Consider the following 21,319-nt stretch of genomic DNA (forward strand, 5'->3'; position numbering starts at 1 on the left):
GGCCTCTCCCAGCAGCCCGCACCATGCCACCCGCCACAGCCACCACCATTTCTCCTTTCCCCACCTTGCTGCTGCCCACGGAGGAGCGCTCCCAAGCCGGGCTCCCCTCAGCACAGGGAAGGGGAAGAAAGAGCACTGTTTCTTTAATACAATCCCCTGCTGGAGAAGCTGGTGATTGGCCTCCTCCAGCAGACTGAAAGCCATCAACATTCTGTCTGGTTCGCCTCTCCTGCCCTCCTTTCCCCAGCCCCAGGCTTTGAAGGAACTTAGTCTCTTGGCTGCACAGGGTGACTAACGCATGTTTTAAAGGGAAGGAGGAGATTCAGCACAGCTGTCTGTTTATGCACACTGTTTTAGGCAGGCACCTGACAGGTAGGGTGGGCCACGTGTGCATGCCAAAGAGAGGGTCGAGCAAGCCACGGTGCTGTGTGTCCTGTGCATCACGCAGGGATGAATGTCCCATGCGCAAGCGGGCACACATGATCTCATCTAATCAAGTGCATATCTGAAGTACAGGTCACCGTCAAAAGCAGTCAGGTGCTGTTCAAAACCAGTCCGCCTCTGTCTTCAAAGCCTCAAGGTCAGGCTCAACGATCTGCTCTGGTTCCCAACTGCCTGGCTGTTGTCACATCCCATAGCATCCATTTCGCCTTGGATCCCAGCCGTCCCACCTCTCCCCGCCGCCAGCTCCCTGGCATTCTCTGGCTTTTCTGAGCCAGCCAAGAACCTCAATTAGCTAATGAGGTACCCAAGACCAAGCACCAAGACCGTCTCAAAGGGCCAGCCAGGTCATTAACGGCCATCATCCACGTAAATTTACAGCCTGGCCTACCATGTGAAGGCAGGGTGTACGCCATCCTGCCAATGCTTTGGCTGACAGGGACAGGGAAACGCCGGCAAGATGCAAATAGAGTAAATTAAAAATACGCTTCAATCTATAGGCTCTATTTATCTATGTCTTTCTTTAGTAATATAACATTAAGGTAAAAGGTCATATCCCCACTGAAATATAATTTATATTTACCTTTTATTAAATAATTATGGCATGGCATGAAGTTAAATATTACAGAAGCTAATCAAGGGGGAATTCAATAGAGAGGACTAAGACATGAGACTTCCGTCGTTGCTATACATAGAATGTCTTAATCCTCCAGTGGGACTCATTCGGGTTTGCTTAAGGAGTTTAATAATACACATTTCAACTGCCACAGACTCTAAATCCCATTTGGATCAAGCTTGAAAAACTTTCATCAATACCTTGAGATTTCATAATATTTCTCTCGAGAACCCAGACCTCATGTGTCATTTCTCATTCTGATTGTGGGTTATAATATACAAAGTTACTTACCTATCTTGGACCCAACAAGTAGGTAGAAAATACAAATCATGTGTGAAGTTTTCTCTCTTTTTTTAAGCAAATAAAAATTAACTAAAAATATCTACTGAGAACCACAAAAAATACAGCTGGCTGTTGCCCAATACTGATTTTCCCAAAGGATCGATAAAATATATAAATTCTCCACGATTTTTTCTTTTCTTTCCTTGAGAGGCAGTAGAGGGACCAAATAATGCTCATTCCCAGCTTGTGCTTCTATTTCTGTTTCCCAAAAACATAAGGATGCTGACTAGTATGGGAAAGAAAAGAGCTGCCTGCAGCAGCCCTGAACACCCCTCAGCAACGGGGCTTTAACGCTGTAGGAGGCTACCTGTGCCCTCAACCAACAGGGGTACAGATCACAAACGTGGCAACATCTAAGGCCTGCTGGGATTTCTTTGCAGGAGTTTGAGAGGAGATCTGAGTGGCCAGTGGGTGTGTCATGCTGGGGATGTTGGCCAATCACAGCACAGTGCTGGCTTTCAGTCTTACTCAACATGAAGTCTTCACTTGGGCCCCAGAAAGGCTGTGGAATCTATGGATGGCTATCAAGGGGTTCACAGAATGAGGAATTCTGAGCTGAGCTCTGTGTCTGCGCATAGAGTCTCTACCCAGATCACATGTTCACAGAGCCCAAGGTCCAATAAAGACCTTGAGGGGGGGGGGGAGGAAGCCCACAGAATCAGAGGATTTCCCACAGTCCCAGTTCTAAATTCCAACTTTTTCAAGAAGAGATAAAAGAGCCAAAAGGGATCCTGTTCTTTGTGCCACAAGAACAAAGGCAGAGAAAGCTGGAATCTCTGTACGTGTGTACTCGATCAGAAGAATTGATAAGCACACAGGAGCACATGCGTGTTGAGAAGACACACACAGCATGTGTCCGTGAGTCAGAGTTGCTCTGCTGAAGCGGGTAAGCAGTCCAGCTTTTGAAGGCATTTTAAGGGTACAGGAATAAGCTCTCATGTTCCTTGACAACTTCTTTCCAGTGTCCATCTTCCTGTCCTGCCCGTGGGTTCCCAGGAACTCAACCTTCCTGTGCTATGAGTTGGGTTTTCCTCTCTCCTGCCCTCAGTCTCTGCAGCCACTGCCTAACTCGGCCAGTACCCATCAACCAAAGGCTGTACGTGTTGAACACCCCTTATCCAAGATGCTTGGGGTCAGAACTGTGCAGATTTTGAATTTTATTTTTGGATTTTTGAAACCCTTTGTACATGCCTAAGTTATAAACCCCACATTCATTTATGTTTCATCAAAATCTGATCAACATAGCCTGAAAGTGATTTTATATAAAATTTTAAAATGCACCTTTGTTTTGACTGGGATTTGTTGCGTGGCATCAGGTGTACATGTCGGGGGTGGGTTTCATACTTGGGGCATCTTGTTCATGTTCAAGAGGTTTTCAATTTTTGGAGCATTTCATGTTTCAGAGTTTGGGATCGAGGAAGCTCTACTTGCATTAAATTAGCTCTGAGTTAGGGGTTTTCACAGCATCTGCTGCTCAGACTCAATGAATCATGGGATCTGACTTCAAGATCAAGAATGACCAACAGTGTCATCCTCCTACCATTGCTCAGCCATGCAGAGCTTTGGCTAATGTCTCCTCAAAGGAAAATGGTTGGTGTGCATGGTCCCCAAGACCTTTTGCATCTTACAATTCTAAGACTATGGGTGGGGATAAAATCACAGACTGTTGAACTAAGTTAATTTTTACATTGGTGACATTGAACTCTCTGCCCACATCCATTTGTTTCCATTAGTTACACCAAAGCATAGTGCTGGTAGCTTATGCCTATAAAGTTAGCTATCTAGAAGGCTGAAATATGAGGATTGTGGTTCAAAGCCTAGACAAGAAAGTCTATGAGACTCTTAAGTTCAATTAATGAGCAAAAAGCCAACAATGAAGCTGTGGCCCAAATGGTAAAGTACCAGCCTTGAGCAAAATAGTTAAGGAATAGTGCTCAGGCCCTAGTACCAGAAGAAGAAGAAGAAGAAGAAGAAGAAGAAGAAAGGAGGAGGAGGAGGAGGAGGAGGAGGAGGAGGAGGAGGAGGAGGAGGAGGAGGAGGAGGAGGAGGAGGAGGAAGAAGAAGAAGAAGAAGAAGAAGAAGAAGAAGAAGAAGAAGAAGAAGAAGAAGAAGAAGAAGAAGAAGATGATGATAGAGGAGGAGGAGGAGGAGGAGGAGGAGGAGGAAGAACAGGAGGGGGAGGAGGGGGAGGAGGAGGAGGAAAATAAATTTTAAAATAGAGGGAGGAAGGAAGGAAGGAAAGAAGGAAAGAATGAAGGAAGGAGGGAAAAAAGAAAGGAAAGAAAGAAAGAAAGAAAGAAAGAAAGAAAGAAAGAAAGAAAGAAAGAAAGAAAGAAAGAAAGAAAGGAAGGAAGGAAGGAAGGAAGGAAGGAAGGAAGGAACGAAGGAAGGAAGGAAGGAAGGAAGGAAGGAAGGAAGGAAGGAAGGAAGGAAGGAAGGAAGGAAATCAGGACAACACAGGATCAGCGCTCACCTTTGTGGACACAGAGCAAGAACACCAGGAGAGAATCAGCAGTGCACAAGCAAAAGATTAGACGGAAGCCTTTGATATTTAATTTTAAATGAAATATTAATTTAATATTTAATTACGCTTTGGTTTCAAGAAAAACTGCAGCCGCAAGACAGATTGTTTGAAGAAGGGAGTAATATACACAGTTAAGGAGACAACTGTAAAAATTAAAGATAAATTTCAAGGGTAAATCTAAATGCCACCACGGAGTCGTTATGAATCCGCGCCTGCTCTGTAGTGTTCATTTAGAATATTCTAGCCTGGAGCTCCAGTGCATTAAGGAGCTGACAGGTCTCTGGTGGAGCAACAGCTTCCCTCTCAGGAGCCAATGGGGGCGCCTCATTCCTCACACTCAGCGCAAAGAGGTCTCTGCATTTCATAAGAGGTGGGGGGCAGGCAACTTCCCCAAAAGTACGGGCTACCAGGAGAGCTGTTGATCCAACCTGTTTCCAGTTTGAACAGGGAACAACAGGCCTCGGGCCTGCTTTTGATGTCTGCATTGGGTCTTTTTTTAAACTAAAACTCAGATTCATTTCTTCTATGGGGATTTTTTTTTCTGGGAGCGGGGAGATAAGGCTAGGAAGAGAAAATAAGAAATGCAAAGTAGATGAGCAATTAACATTTGAGATCTAGTTTGCACATCTGTTTCGGGCAGCTTTATGCAGAGAGAGAGAGGAGAGAGAGAGAGAGAAGGCCTCCAGCCTCGTGTGGAGCTGGGGCAGAGACTGCCTGCTATGTGATTTGGGGCTTTGTGGAAAAATCCAGCTCGGCCATGTTTCCTTCTAAATGCCGGCTCTTGCTGTTGATGAGTACTGTCTCCCAAATAACGAGCAGGCTACTTAAACACTCTCTGATTTTCTTTTTCCTAAAGTAAGAGCTAAGCATGTCGCTTATAAACGTTTAAGACTTCGCGTTGTTTCTCCGTGCGTCTCAATTAGCCAGGCTGTCACAGTCGACTTCTAAATTCAGCTGCGCACCTTGTTGAAGCATCTGTGTACACCTGGGCCAGGTGGGGCTGTCAGTCTCTTTTCATTCTGGTGTTCATTTACCTTTGACCCCCATCTGCTGCCCCTTCCTCCTCCTTCCCTGCTTCCCCACAACCTGGAAAGCCCATGTCCTCAGGCTGCCTTGGCCTACTCTGTCTCCTGATTTCTAACCTGGATCTTCAGGCCTTCAAGACGCATCTATATTTTTACTGAAAGGATGACACGTTACGAGGCCACCGCTGATGACACAGGGACCACTGGCACTATCCCAGCTGTGCACAGCCTTCCCACCGCAGCCTTCGCTTCTGCGTTTACATCTACGTGCATCGCTGCCTTTGTGTGCGAAGATCACTCCATCTCCCCTGCAACTATAGCTCCATTTTTTAGATTATAAAAACGAGGCGAAGAATACTTGCATGAGTTCCCCCAAATATGTGGATGACCATCCCAGCCTCTGAGCCCCAATCGCTGTTTCTCTGCTACCCACCAGCAGCCCTCCAGAGCCAAATTCACTCAGGAGGAACAACGATGTCTGTCTGGTATTCCCTCTAAGGAGTTCAAAACAACCTGCAGGCTCTAACACATCACTTTGAGATATTCAGACATTTCCCCCATTTGCTGTGTAGGGGGAAGGCATCTTCTGAGACCCCCAGCATGCTCACTGGCTGCAGCTAAGTCCTGGACACTTCCTGGGTAACAGCCAGACACCAGGCCATCAGCATTTGCCAAGGAAAAATGCAGTTGGGGCCAAATGCTGGCCTGGGGGGCGCTTCTTCTAATAGGCTGGACAGCACTGGCCATAAGCCAGGGGTGCAGACAGAACTTCGGAATGAACAGTCACCTCGCTCAGTGACTTCATTTGTTATGCAACAGGATTCTCACCTAGAAGGCTGAGATACTAATAAAACTGTCAGGATGGGCAGAGCTGATGATGGCTGTGTTGGATACTTCCTGTGAGAATCTGGCCCTGCCTGCTCAACACACGACAGATGAGACTTGCCGAATTACCATCATCCTCTGTGTGTCTGTCTGTCTGTGTGTCTGTGTGTCTGTGTGTCTGTCTGCCTGCCTGCCTGTCTGTCTATCTGTGCTGACACTGGGGCTTGAACTCAGGGCCTCATGCTCTAGCTTGGCTTTTCTGCTCAAGGCTAAAGCTCTTGTCATTTGAGTCATAGCTCAACTTCTAGCTTTTTGGTAGTTAATGGGAGATAAGAGTTTCATAGACTTTTCTACTCAGGGATGGCATTGAGCCATGATTCTTAGATCTCAGCCTCCTGAGTAGCTAGGACTGTAGACATGAGCCACTTGCTCTTGGCTATTATTTTATTCTTACAAGTTGTATCTTACACTAAAACTTTAAACCCACCCTCAAATATGTAGTCTGCTTCTGCAAATACCAGTGGGAACAGCAGTTGAAGCACTGTGCTCATCACCCCTGGTTCTCAGCCACCCCTTAGTTCTCAGCCATCTGCCCACAGCTCACACATAGATGGAACTTGACTATCGGGTTTCCTTGTGAAATAACTATCCTGCAATACCTGCAATCCCCTCACACACAGAACGCCTTCCAGGTCGCAGGGGTAGCCTTCTGGTGGATCAGCCCTGCCTACCAGCCTGCTGAGAGCTTTCTACCCCAAGAACCAAGTTTACTTGTGAGTGTTGTTTTCAGTATTTTAAACATGCATTACTCATTTTCATATTGTATTTTATGCTTCTAATTTTTAACTAAACTTATTTAATTTCACTTGAGTAATAGGAGATACAAACAAGCACGCAACATAAAAAATTACCAACACCAAGAAATAATCACAGTTTGGTATAGAGATTGCTATGCTTTACTTATATTTTTTGTATTATTATTCACTAGATATATAGACAGATGATCACATATACTTACATATATATAAGATCATAGTTATAAGGTCATATTTGTATCACTGATAATACTTTGCATTGTTTCTGTATATATATCCACACACAAAATTATGTATGTACATAAACACATACATACTCACACGCACATGCACACGCACACATACTTTGAGATTATCTTTTAATACATTGCTGGTCTGGCTAAGAACTTGCTATGTAGCCCAGCCTGCATCCTCCTGCCTTAGACTCCCTATGTGCTCAGATTACAGGCATGCTTCACCACCTAGCTATAAGCATTTTAAAAACTTACACACGTCTTTTTTTAAATTTTTGTTGGTGGTGGTAGTGGTCATGGGGCCTGAACTCTAGGCCTGAATGCTGACCCACAGCTCTTTAGTTCAAGGCTAGCGCTCTACCACTTGAGCCATTGCACCACTTCTGGCTTTTTCTGCTTATTTGCTGAGGAATCGAACCCAGGACCTCATGCATGCAAGGCAAGCACTCTACCACTGAGCCACCTTCCCAACCCCCTTACACATGTGTTTCACAGACATTTTCATCATAGGCAGTTATTTTTAATGTTCAAAAAACATAAAGATGCTTCATTACTTATTTAATGACCCCTCTACTGGACAATAGGACATAGTGCCACCACCAGAAATCCTACTCCAGTGAACAGCCATGGGCAAATTCAAGCATTCTTCAAAGTAGAATTGTTGGGCATAGAACACACCGGGGTGTGTGTGTGTGTGTGTGTGTGTGTGTGTGTGTGTGTGTGTGTGTGTGTGTGTGTGTGTGTGTGTGTGTGTGTGTGTGTGTGTGTGTGTGTGTGTGTGTGTGTGTGTGTGTGTGTGTGTGTGTGTGTGTGTGTGTGTGTGTGTGTGTGTGTGTGTACTGGGGCTTGGGCTTGAACTCAGAGCCGTGTGTACTTGCTTAGCTAATTTGTTTTCCCCTCAAGGCTAGTGCCCAATCACTTGAATACATCTCTACTCCTGGCTCTTCAGTGGTTAATTACCCAAACTGGTTTTGGACCATGATCCTCAGGTCTCAGCCTCCTACATAAGCAGAATTACAGGTGTGAGCCACCAACGCCTGTCTAGTTTGTTCCTTTCCTTCTGACTCAGGGTAGCCTTTCGGCATGCAGAAGCTTTCCTCTTACGTAACTCCGTCTTTTGTCACTGTTCTCTCCTAAGGCTCAGTTAAGAATTATGTGTAGATCTTTTGAAGTGTTTGTGTTTTTTAACGCATAATATTCCATTTGAACAAAATTCAGTGAAGGATGTGAAATCAGAAATGACCTTTTCTCTTCCAACAACTTTTGAACTGGCTGGCCAAACCATTGTCAAACACCCTGCTTTTTCCACTCTGAGCTAAGAAAGCTCCTGGCCTTGGGCTGGACCTCCAGTGTTTACCCCAGTGTTTAGTTCCAGATTTTATTTTCTGCCGTGTCGCATTTCTCTGTGTCCCTGTAGAGCCCCCATATTCTTTTAATTACGGAAACTCAAAGTAGGTTTTCGAGCCTAGAAGGACAAGGCCCTCTCACTTTTCAAAATCAGGAGTTAGATTTTTAGCACCTTCCCAGGTGAACTCTGTCACGTTCTCCCCACAAACATTTTGTTTGGTATTTGGATTGGCATCGTGTTAAATGGATTCATTAATCGGCATCTTTTCAATATTAAAATCTTCCTCCCTCTCCACCGGCTGGAAGCATTTTGTCCTTCCTTTGAACTTCTTCAACACTTCATACCTTTTAAAAAAATTCACTCTCTAAACTATACCCACACAATTTCTCCAGCCTGTAACCCGAGTGCCATCCCTCTCCCTCTCTTCTCAACCCTCACCCCATCCAATTAATCATCAAGGCCCATCTGTGCTGCCTCCTAAATTCACCTGCTTCTGCCTGTCCCCTCCACCAGCACCCCAGTCCACACTGCCAGCATTTCTTTGCTGAGCCACCACCCTGGCCTCCATCTGACCCAGCTGCATCTGCCCAGCCTTCTAAGCTATTCTCTGCACTGCAGCCAGAACCGCTCTATTTAAGAGACGAATCTGATTGTGACAACACCAATGCATGGCACTTCAAGAGGAACTGAGAAAAAGATTCTAGGTGGAGTCTGGACAACCTGGTCTGAACTTGCAGCTTGGACCAACCAGTGCATCCTTTCTTGCCTTATTCAGAGTGACTATCAAGTGAAAGCATTTATTGTTCCATCTCAGGGCCTTTGCATGTGCTGTTTCCCCTCTGTAGACTGTTCTAAGAGTCCTCCCATTATCCACTTCAAGAAGATTCAGTTTTATCCCACCATTTGAGAGGCTGAGGCAGGTGAACAGTGACTTTGAGGACCAATTTGGGCTACATAGCAAGAAAACAAGAAAAAAGAATACCCCATTATCCGGAGCAACTCCCTTTCAGCCCCCCTCATGTCTGCCACCCCTTATTCAAGTCAGTGTCTAGCAATAAAAGATGAATGGTAGTAATAAAGATGATACTCATAACCTATGCTTTCCAAATAGTAAGGGGTGGCTCCCTCCACCTGATCGTGTTGCCAGGGCTCTCAGACCTGTGCTCGGCTGGCGCTGCCGGCTTGTGAGAGTGGGGCCTGGTCTTACAGCATCTGCACGGACATCGATGCTGAAATCCACTCTTTTCTTTTAAACTTCCATGCTTCCTTACTTGTCCTTCCTTACTTGTCCTGTGGGCACTGGGAAGCGGGTAGTCCATTTACAACCCAGGGAAGGGCTTTCAGGAAGCAAGTCCAGCACTCTGACCCCTGGGGTGAGCAGCTCACCCGTACATCGTCCAACGCCAACATCGGCTCGCGCCGGCCGCGCCCTGGCCTGATGTGTCTGCAGCTTCCCTGCGAAGCACACGGCACTGAGCGCAATGCGCATGCTCAGTCCATCCCTGCCTGATGTGTCTACAGCTTCCCTGCATAGGGCACAACACTGAGTATAAGGTGCATGCTCAGAACATGCATGTGTCATGAGAATGCGGTACGGAAAATTCAAATGTTATTATGCTGTAACCTCCTCTAAGAAGCCTTCCTTGATTTCTCCTACTTAGTCACTCCCTACTCAGTATCCCCATAACCCTTTTTGCTTTTACCTCTTAGGAGACTTAACATAATTATAACACTTCAAAAGCAGCTGTCTCTTCTTCCCTGACTGTCGAATGCTGAATAACACTGATTTTATTGGTTCTGTTCTTTGTGCATAATTTCGAGCACATGTGTGTTCAGGAATACGGATTCAGAGACTCAGCCATTTCACAGCTATCTGCCTGAAGTCCAGCCTAGATGTTGTTGGTAGTTTGAAGTATAGCTACGGATGAGAAGATGAGAATCTCTGCTCTCAGTGGACACACACACACACACACACACACACACACACACACACACACACACACACACCACCCCCACCCAGTTCCAAATGACTACAGTCCCTCTGAAAACTTGGGTCCTTCCTAACTGCACAGAGTTGAAGATGGGTTCCAACATACTTGTGATTATACCTGCCTATCTCCCCCAGTCCTGCGACGGTGATCGGCACCTTGAAGACACAAGCAATACTGCAGATGTGCGAGGTGTCCAGGAGAGAAAGCCACTCACCTAGCTCAGGGATCATCCAAACTCGCGGCTTCCTCTCCCCCCGCCAGTCCTCCTCAGCCTCCCCTGTCATCCTGAGTCACGGACACCCCGGTAGTCCTCTTCATCCTGTAGCTCCTCCTCCTCCCCCCCCCCCTCCTCCACCTCCACGCTCATGTCCGGTCCTGTAGCTTTACCTCCTATCTTCATTCTTCCAGGCTCAACACCCTCAAAGCCTTCCCCTCAGAACCTCTCGCCACAGCCACCTTCCTGCCCTACCTCCCAGCATGCTTCACTGGCCTCATGCTTCCTGCGCCACCAGGACTCCTTTCTACTTCTTGGCCTGCCTGGGCCAGGACATCACTGTTCACACAGTCATGAACCGTGTGGTACTGCCCCCACACCAGCGAGCGGCGCCCTGGGACGGGGACAGGGGAAGGGAAGCCATGTACATGGACCCGCGAGGGAGGGCAGACCACTGTGGCTTGTCCCTTCCTGCGACCCACCCCATTGCCCAAGGTCCCCTCCTTCAGAGAGGCCTCCCTGCCCCCCTGCCTAGGCCCCCTGCTCTCCTTACCTCATGCCTCGCTGCCTGAAGTGCTTTGTCATCGGTGTCGCCCCCTAGTGCATGAGCGTTATACTGAGGACTAGGCCTGGCTCCCTTCCCTGGCTGGGAGACAGCCCCGTGGAGGTCACAGAAGAAAGACCATCTTGAATGAGGGCTGAACTGGGCCTCTGGGGGCTTAGAACCGTGACCCTGTGGCCACCTTGGAATGTCTATCAATAGTAATAATACTAATACTACTACTAATACTTGAGATGCGCTTATCTCAGGAGGACAAATTCCAAGGCAAAGTTTTAAATGAGCACACCTAAGCATGATCCTTCCCACCCCTCCAGTTTGTCACCTAGCTGGAAACACAAAAGAAGGATGAAAGAATTTATCACATGCTGCGTTTGGAATCTGCCCAATATAGTTCCTGGTATCTGGGGTTCTCTTGTCTACATCCCTTATTTCCTTTTTCAAGGTCCAGTACTCTACCTCCAGTGCCACCCGCCTTCCTGTCAACCGCACTCTTTCTCCAAACGCAACGCTGTGGCCCGCTGGCCTAGGCAAGGAGCCCCAGCGGTCCTCAGACTTCTTGCCAAGTCAAATGTGAACGCCCCTTCACAAGCCCTCCCTTCCTCGGAAAACACAATTAGAACGAAATGCAGTGACAGAACACTGGCCTCCTGACCACTTCTGCGTGTGCAAAGCAGTAATGTCTACACTGCGGTGAGCACTTGTGATCTGGGTCACTGAATGACCACCCATTCTCCCCACGTCCCCTTCCCCTCAAGAGCGGCCATTCACAATGGCCTCTATGAATCTGGCTGCCCTCTTGGGCTGTTGTGTAGTCTCATGCCCTCCTCTTTCCACCTCACACAATGAGACCTGGGCGAAGCCCTGCAATGCACCCGGCCCCAACGGTGACACCAGGCACCATCTTGCCTGTGCACGTCCTCCTCTCCCTGCGGCCAGCGCCCATGGTGTTCCACAGTCACAACAGTTCTCATCCTCGTTGCCCATCCCAGCCCTCCCCCTCCCTCAAATGCGGCCTTCAGTTTCCATCAACTCCATCCCACAACTCCAGCTACCTCTGACTCTGCTTGAGACGCATAGTCTCTCCACTGGATACGCTCTGCCTTACATTACAAAGTCTCCATCTTACTAACTTCTCCAAAAGTTAATGAGCTTCCAAACAAGGAAGAAGCTATGGCTTAGACATCATTGGTACCTCCCACCTAGAAAGAAGAGGTATCTGATAAACTCAAAACTTAACCATCATGCAAAGCAGAAATTCAGGAGCAATTGCACTGCTATGTGATTTTTACTTTCAAGATGTTTCCAAAAACATCACTCTGCCACACAGTTGAGAAGTGTTCTCAAGTCATTGTCAAGAAAAACGTACCACCCACAAGGTCAAGAGCTGTTATCTGACTGCTTGCAGTGAAGCCCAAGTCAAATTTGTAAGGGGTGTTCGGCAAGTGAGCTGTCAGGGGCATCTTCTCCAGTGTGCAGGAGCTGCTTATCCACACACATCTAGAATCCAGTCTACACTTCCTCATCCAGTGTCTAGCCTTTGCCCCACATTTCCCACAGCAACAGAAAGGTGTAGAAAAGTTGGCTAGAGCGTAAAGAGGCTGGGAAGGGAAGGAGAGCAAAGACTGGAGAATCACCTGGTCACTCACCTGTGTAAATGAATCTTCCCGGCGCTCCTTTGCAGAACTGTTTGGATTTGTAAGATAATGTCACTTCCACAACGCCAGGGATGTGCCGGGGAGGGGTCTGCACACGGATGGCATGGGGGGTTATCAGCTGAGGAGGGACACAGAGGGACGGAATAGCATTAGAGCAACCACCAGCAAGGACGCCACTTCTGGCTGCATGCATTCATTCATGCAGCAATTTCCAAGCCCAACGCAGCACTAAGACCTATCTTTCTGTAATGTTTCTTGTTGTTGTTGTTATTATTATTATCATCATCAGAAGAGTAGAACATATCTGATGTAGAAAACTGAAAGAATGACACAAATATCTAGAGGGAAGTAATGTTGCACAACTCAGAGATAGTCAATGTCATTTGATCCTCTTCCAGTACATTCCAGGGCTGTGTGTCACAGAATGAGCTTTCCCCTGGGCAGGAGCTGTCCTGATTTGTGAACTTGTTTGCATTCTAGTACACACATAGGCATATCTCTCCTCTCATCAGAATTTTTCTGAATCAAAATTTTCAATGGTGGCATCACATTCTATTGGGGAGTGTTTTTTGCTTTTGTTTTTTTTTTTTTTTTTTTTTTTTTTTACCATTCTCCTATAATCCAGTATCTAGGCCCTTTTTTTTCTTTTCTTCCTTGCTTTTTTAAAAAAAGAATGCACAGGGGCTGGGGGTTTAGCCCAGCGGAAGGGCGCCCGCCTCGCGCGCCCAAGGCCCTGGGTTCGGTTCTCAGCCCTAGTTTAAAAAAAAAAAAAGACATGTAAAAAAAGAATGCACATAATGTTCCAGTGTACATCTGTCTTTTTTAATTGGTTCCGGGGTTTGAACTCAAGGCCATGGGCTTTCTTGGCAGGCACTCAACCACACCTGAACCACACCTTCAGACCTTTTTGCTTTGGTTATTTTTGCGTCTTGGTCTCATCTTTAGGCCTGGGGCAGCCTGGATTGTGATTCTCCATCTATGTGTATGTCTCTGCTCTTTATTAATTGCTATGAGGGTTTCTCACCCACTTTCCCCAGGCTAGCCTTGAACCATGATTCTCCTGATTGCTACCTCTCCCAGGCAGCTAGGATTACAAGTGTGAGCCACCACGCCTGGTAGGCATGTGTGTTTTTAAGGAATCTGTCCCTGCCGGACTCATGATCTTCATATCTTGCTTTCTTTTTTGCTCTGCTCATAGTAGGTGCCCAGTACTAGGCTGCTCATGCGGCTCCTTTGGGAATTAAGTAGCCTTTCACCTACCTCGCTCCACACGAGCATGGTGCCAAACACCACTTGGAGACCATCGAAGAAGTTGTCGCCAATGATGATGACCATAGCGCCGCCCGTGGTCCAGCCCTCACTCGGGCTGATGGCTTTGATGCAGGGGGTAGCTAGGAGGGCAGGAAAAAGGAAAGTCATCTCTGTCCTTAGGTGCCTGAAGTTTAGATTTTGAGGAATGAGCTTAGCTTTTGGTCATCTGAAGAAGTTCAAGTTGAGTGGTGTTGACTTGCCATCCTTCCCTAATTGGATGTTGATTTTTTATACCAGGTCATTAAGCCTAATGAGTTGACCATTATGTACGAAAAAGTGAAACACTTAGCTAATTGTGCAAAGGGTGTTTTTAAAGCTCTGTTGTTTTTACCCATATTTTTATAAGTGGATCACACTAGAAAAGTGTAAATCCTTTTGCTCTCCCCACCTCCTCTGCCCCGTGACGCCAGAAGACTTACAAGGCCCATTAACATGCTGGGAAGAAAGGGAGAGAGCAAAAGCTATCATTGCTGAAGTTCTTTTTGTTTTGGGCTTTGTCTTTTCTTCCAGTTTTATCAAGAGGCAATTTCTAATCATTCTTGTAGCTTTATAGGAATGGTTTTCCTCCCTTCCTGCCTGCCTTCCAGGCCTCCTGACTTTACATCCCAATAGGAACCCAATATGGTTTTCAGGCCATAACTAAAGTCAATCCATCACTCCATTTCCAAAGTTGACAAGGTCAAAGGTGGAAGAGAACTTTGGCAGGACTCCAAAAACACGAGCCCCCTTTGAACAGCCAGTCAATCACATTCAATCAGTCAAAAGGAACTCGAAGGGCTCCTAGCTCTCAACCCTGGGGTTTGCTTCTCTCCTTTCAGTACCCACTGTGGGAGAATTAACACCACTCCAAATTCTTTACTGATTCAATCATTTTCTTTCAGTTCATTAATTCCTATTTAAAGTGATACAAGATACGTTTTAAGGGCTGAGTTGGGGTATAGGCTGGTAGGCAGGATATAGGAAAACATCACACTAAGAATAGTAGCCTAACTTGGCCATTCATTCTGTATTATAAGGCTTTCTTACATTGGTGAGTGGAGGAGGAAGGGGAGCGAATGAAGGCAAACTCTCTTAGGTTTGTCAGTAATGTTCATCGATACATGTTAATTTTTTTGGACAACTTGAAGTTTAACAGTTACCGGTATTTCTAATTACTTTAATGCACTTGGAAAACTACCCAGAGCTGCCCGTGATTTCTTCTTGTCCAAGCAAACAAAAATCAATTAGTGTCAGTTTCATTCTGCACATTGTTTTGTTTTGCCCACAATCTGTTTAAGGACACATCTGACACTCATTCATACATGTCTGGCACGGTAATGTCCCTGTTTAACTAAGATGTCATAGGCCTGCACTTGCCTGAAATGCAAAAAGAAAAACACAGCGCTGGATGGGAGTCAGAGGCACAGGAAATGGAGCGCTGGCTGGGGGCTGAGCGGGGTTTGTGATGGTCCAGGCCTCAGTGTTTACAGAAACCCACACGCTCTGGGGCACCTCCTCCAGGTGATGCTGAGACAGCAATGTGAAATTCAAACAAGGAAACTTGTAGAAAGCTTCCATTGATCTGCTACACTCCTACCTTCAGACGGGTCGAGCCTCCTCGCTCTCCGCCCGTGCTTGGAATTGTTGTGGACGAACATGTTGTCCGAGACAGCCAGCACGTGCCCATCCACATTCACCGTGGTCGACAACACCACCTGCATGGAAAGGACAATGGGAAGTACCAAGTCCCAAACGTCCCAGAATTCCCTCTCACCAGAAAGAGGAGACAGGACAGAACTTGGGAATGAGTTATGTTCTTAATAGCTCAACAGACTTTTACCCCCTCCTGTAAGTATGGAAAAGCTTTATAGCAGGGGAGGAGGGGTCGGAGAATGAGAGGCAGTCCACAGCCCGTGTGTTGTCATGTATTTGTGTTTAATCTCTGTGTCGTGAGATTGGAAAATTGGCCTTGTGCCCGTGAGGTCCAGAAACCTTGCTCTCTCAAAGGTTTGGGCTGTTATTCCCGGCAGGGCTTTGAACTTTAGTCACACTGACTGTGTGCAGTGTGGAATCCAGGATGGATGGAATGGTCAGCTGGAAGACCACTTCTCCACCCTGGGAAATGGTTCCCACACTTCAGAAGTGGCCCCAAACCATGCTAGGCATCAGAATGCCAGTGGATGGTTGTCCACAGCCTCCCTTCCCACTCAGGAGCAGTAAGCAAAGATGCTCTGACTGTTGGCGAGAAGCTGAAGTTCCCAGGATTCACTGTGGGGAAGAGGAGGACCTGGTCTCTCACTGGAGGAAAGGAAGGGAGGCAAGGGTGTGGCGTCGTACAAGGACAAGAATTTGGATTCAGAACCCATCCAAATCCCAAGCCGCAACTTCCCACAATGAATCTATGACAAATGACTGAATGTTTTTCAATCTCAGTTCTGCTTATCTGTACAACATAAATAAAACAACCTAGCTCTCAGGCCTGCATGAGATAACGAAACACGCACCCAATACCTTCCAAATTAGAATCGTTTATAGTCTGTGGGCCTCACCCCTGCCCCATCTGACCGGCCAGGAACACGCTGATGCTACCTGCAAGCTTCTCCCATGATCTAAGTTCTGGGAGCCCACCTGGGTCTGCCTACCACCCGTGGGCTTTACCTAGGGAGCTGGGCCATCAGGACAACAAACTATGTCTCAGCTCTCCTCAGTTAAGCATGGGATTTTTTTTTAAAGGAAGGAGCTTGTTATATTCACGCTCATGAATATGTATAGCGCACTGGAGGAAGGGCATTGAATAGGTACCTAATGAGAAGCAGTGTTTCCAAATGACTCATCCTGCCTCTGCCCCCAAATGTAATTTGTTGATATTCTACTTGTAATTGTTGTGCCACCCCTTTCTTCCTCATTAAATGAGGGAGGAGGGGGGAGGCACTTGACCCTGCCTTACCTCTTAATAGGAAAGAACTCAGTGGCATTTTAAACCTTGTTATTATGAATAAGTTAAGATGAGCAAAACAAACTCAATAGTGTAATGACTCCCTAGGTCCCATTGTCCAGCTTCAAGACTTGTCAAAATCTTACCATTCTCATTTCATCTATGTGATGATGGTTTCCACAGGTTTGGAGGTGGGGAGGGTTTTGGTAGTTGTTTTTTTTTTTTTTAGTTAAAAATTATAGGTACTGAAGTGCATGAGACTTAGCAGTACATTCACATTGCTTTAATGATATGAAATAATTTCTGTTTCCAGAAAATTGTCTTAGGCCTTTTCCCAGTCACTCCTAACCACCACCACCCCAAACACACAAAGGAACACTCTTCTCAGACTTCTATTGATGTTTTGCCCTAAAGAGAGTTTGAGATGGCATCTTTTCTTATTTTTATAATGTTTGTAGTTTGTAATGCAGTCGGTTTGAGTGAATCTCTAAGATTCTCAAAGCCCACAAATCATTCCACACTGCCTCACTCCACAGGCAGACGCGGCGTACATGAAATTCCACACGGACACAAGAAGGTTTCAATCACTCAACTCAACAGATATTCACTGAGCTCCTACTACATGGCAAGCATTAGGACAGGCCCTGGGGGGCTCAAGGAATAAACTTAAAGAAACCTCAGTTGTCATTCAGAAAATTATCACCCATATAATTGCTCACAATTCAGGGATGCAGCCTCTCTAGCTCTGGGTCTGTTTTCAATTGTGACTGTGTTAACAGGTTAGCATCTGAGCAAAGTCCTTCTCAAGAGTTCTATCATGTGGTGGCAACCATAAAACAGAGCTATCCATCACTCTTGGCACAAGTCCTGATCAGAGTGATCATGGCAAAATGCAAGATCATGTCGCAGCCAAAGCAACAGACTGGACCGCATAAGCATAGGGGCCAGTGACCGGGGAGGTAAAGCCATTGCCCGTGAGGCTGTGTACCCCTGAAAACAATAGTTTTGGTGTTGGGCCACTCTTAATAACTATGAGTGCACATGGATTCCACCCCCCCCCCAAAAAAAAAGGCTGTCACCTGTGGGAAACAAGCCAAAAGTCCCAAATGACCACCAGGAAAGGTGCTTCTGACATGAGCCCGGAGAAGGGACCTGCAGCCGCATGAGAGGACAGCGTGAACTGGGGCGCATTCTCTCAGAGAAGACATGAGCGTGCCTCCAGCCTGCCATCCCTGTGCTCCTGGAACATTCCTGCCACAGAAAAAGGGGCTTTCGCCGAGCCAGCGGATTTCATCATTGTCCGTTTGGGTGGAGTGAGACTGACTTCCAAAGTGAACATTTCCCAAATGACATACCCTGCCGGTTCAGATGCACTTCATTATTTTCTATTAACAATGGAAATAAATTTTAATCTCTTGCTGGCTAGTGCCGGCCTCTCATGACAGCAAGGGAATTAACCTGAATTATTTCAGTGTCTGCAAAATTTATTACAAGATTTTAAATTATGTCCAAATGTGTGTAAAGATATATATATAGGAGGGGGGGGGAGAGATTGAAAGAAAGAGACAGAAAGACAGAGGAGAGACAGATGAGGCAAGTTTCAGTTTTTTATATTCCACAAAGAGCATGCCAATTAAACTTGATTTGCAAAATACAATGGATTTAACGCGCAGACACCATCACAGCATTTCAGGCGCATTGGCTGTTGTGCCTCTGGTGCAGATGTGTATTCAGATGCTGACTTTCCTACACACTCCCTCTACTTCTGGAAGAACGAACTCCATTAGGCAGGTGAAGATACTTCTGATTCAGTCAAAGCTTTGAATTTAACTTCCTTCACTGTCTCTTGATGAATGATGACAACCCCGATATTATTCTATTCGGAGAAGTTAAAATTTCTAAATGTTTTAAGACTGAAGGAAGTGGGACGTGCATTCCAACATCATCTCCCTCCCAGGCTTCCCCTTCCCCAAGCCAACTTCTTTCCCCTAGTGAGTATTTCCTGGGTCATGGAGACTGACCTTTTCCATCTGGAATCAATCAGTCAACCCCTGACAACTTCCTGAAACACCTCACTCCATTTCCTGTTCTCTCCCCCTTCTCGCTTTCCCCCTGCTTTGCTTCACTCTTCAAAACTGCAGGCCCCAGAGGCTTCACGTTAGAGGGTCAGGCACAGTTAGACTCCAAAACACTACACAAGGACACCTTTGACCTTCAAAAATCTTTACATCTTAGCTAAACAAATCAAGGTCAACATTTCTTACTATTACCTCGTTAACTATTTGTATGCATCTTTACCAATGCGCTTCTGGCCAAGCCGTCATCAATTCCACTTGTTCTCCTAAATCATAAACTGGTCTGCTTTAAAAGCAGCAAGCTTGGTGTGGGTAGAAGGTGCCAGTTGAAGGTGCCCAAAGCTAAAACTCATGCGTGTGCTATCAAATGCACGGGAGCGGATTCTGTACCAAAGCACTCCTGTGCCTCCTCGATGTCTCCTGTCACCTACACGTGATTCCTCATTTTTCCCCCCCAATGCTATCAAGCCTTCCTGGCGGTGCCATTCAGCTGGCACAACCCTGAAGAATACAAATTAGGAATACAGATGTCCATAATTTGTGAGGGATGGACCCCGGGTTTTTGCTAGTGACACCAGTGACAACTTTCATTTATTTCTCATAGTTGATGTATCTGTACCTCAGCTCAAAGTCCTGACAGCAAACCTGCAGATCTGAATACTAAGTCATTACAGACGATTGCTATCCGCCCCACACACATTCAATTCTGCACAAAAGTAAGAAGCAGTCCATTCATCATGAACCTTGGAGTCAAGGTTCTCGGGAAAGAAGTCAGGATCAATTGAATTGCTTGCTTTTTTTTTTTTTTTAAGTAAAAGTGGTCTTTGCGTGTGTGTGTGTGTGTGTGTGTGTGTGTGTGTGTGTGTGTGTGTGTGTGTGTAGCCATCCCTTATTTTGTTTTGATTATGGTCTTGAAGTTTTCGTGAAGGCAGCTCAAGAAGCTGAGACCAAGTGGAGAATGACGATTCTGGGTTTCATTTTGAGCTCAGCGGACTAACTATAAGGCAGTGGAGGCCAACAAAGAAACACAAATACAATCCTGGTACCCCCTTCACCCCGTCCAGGAAAGCCCGAGAAAGTTTTCAGAATCTACAAGTGGGTTTCAGACTGCCGAAAGTGCACAGGAAAAGTGATTGGCTTTCTCAATTTCTATTTTTCTTTTCATTACCCCAACATTTTCTCACGTCTCCCCCTCTAATAATTTATACAAAGCAGGAGCTGAGTTGTAAAGAGCTCTTTCCTGCCCATAAAAGGCCACGGTGGGAGTCAGCCCCAGGTCCCGTCCTCGGCCTGCACAGCTAACTTTCTGATAGGAGAGCGGGATCGTGGGTGCCCGTGAGAGCCCATGGCCTGAGGATTCTGATGAAACCGACGTGGGCCTGTGCTCGGCTATTTCTACACCTCACTCTGAGATGCCCTTGGTGCTTTGGAATGCCACCACTTTGGTGGTTGGTTTTATTTACCCTTCTCGGAGTCCTAACTGCATAGTTGAGTTGAGTTCGTCAGCCGGGGGAGGAGCCAACGTCGGCCCTCCTCCCAGTCTCCCTTTCTCCACTCATCTCCAGGTGTTTCTCCGTCTCACACCAGGAAGGTAACAAGAGAAGTCAATGAACGCTGGGTCGAACGGCCACATGACCTCTTCTTTTGAAACACATGGCACGCCACTGTCTTTAGTCAGTAGAGAACAATCAGGCTGGTTAGGAACTGCCCCACTGGCTCAGAGTTCTTGCTCTGAAATCACACCAAATCCTACCACTAGACAGACACAGGGCTCTCGCCTTTCGGAGGAGGGTCATACCTCTCGTAGCTCAATGTGGGGTCTCAGGAAAGCCGTAACGCGTAGCATTTACAACACACTCAATGTCAAAGGCTCTCTGATACCATACTTATGAACATGCGTACACCCCGCTAAATAAAATGGGCTCAAAAATTCCTGTTATTTTGCCAAGTATGGAAAAAAATTCTTTATGACATTTTACATCTGGAAATGGAATTAAATTCATGATGTGCTTTTCCTTTATAACTGTTCAGTTGCTATATATGTTATTTCAGCTTTCCCAAAGTATAAGTGTATGTGGGATTTTATTTTCCACCTGTGGAAGAAGGAAAGAGACCAGGAGACCATTAAAGCAACAGAGAAAATCAAGACAGACTTCTGGCTATGTTAAGCACCCTGGTTGAGAATCCACACTATGAGATATTTCTGTGCCCTGGATAATTGTCATAACTGATGAGGAAAATCTAAAAAAAACTATTTTCTATAAGCCCTCATTAATTCAGCACTGGTTAACAACAAACATATCGGCTACTGCAATTTGTTTCACCCTATACATTCATTTTTGGCACACATTGAATTTCCAAACCAGATTTAAAGCCCAGATTCTTCTTTGTTACTGGACTCCAGAGTCTCCACAATTAGCTTTAAACA

At 46.2% G+C, this 21,319-nt stretch overlaps 1 protein-coding gene across 1 annotated transcript in view; it reads right to left on the minus strand.

Moving 5' to 3' along the window:
• Ebf2 (EBF transcription factor 2) overlaps positions 1 to 21,319 on the minus strand; it is a 184,015-nt gene that overhangs the window by 23,107 nt on the left and 139,589 nt on the right. The window contains exons 8-10 of the mRNA XM_070016691.1: positions 15,479 to 15,596; positions 13,852 to 13,982; positions 12,583 to 12,709 (exon numbers count right to left, since the gene is read on the minus strand). Coding sequence (XP_069872792.1) covers positions 12,583 to 12,709; positions 13,852 to 13,982; positions 15,479 to 15,596 — 376 coding nt within the window. The remainder of the gene's footprint in view (positions 1 to 12,582; positions 12,710 to 13,851; positions 13,983 to 15,478; positions 15,597 to 21,319) is intronic.

The sequence above is a fragment of the Dipodomys merriami genome, unplaced genomic scaffold (assembly GCF_024711535.1).
Source record: "Dipodomys merriami isolate MVZ:Mamm:240054 unplaced genomic scaffold, mDipMer1.0.p SCAF_12, whole genome shotgun sequence".
NCBI classification, from domain to species: Eukaryota; Metazoa; Chordata; class Mammalia; order Rodentia; family Heteromyidae; genus Dipodomys; species Dipodomys merriami.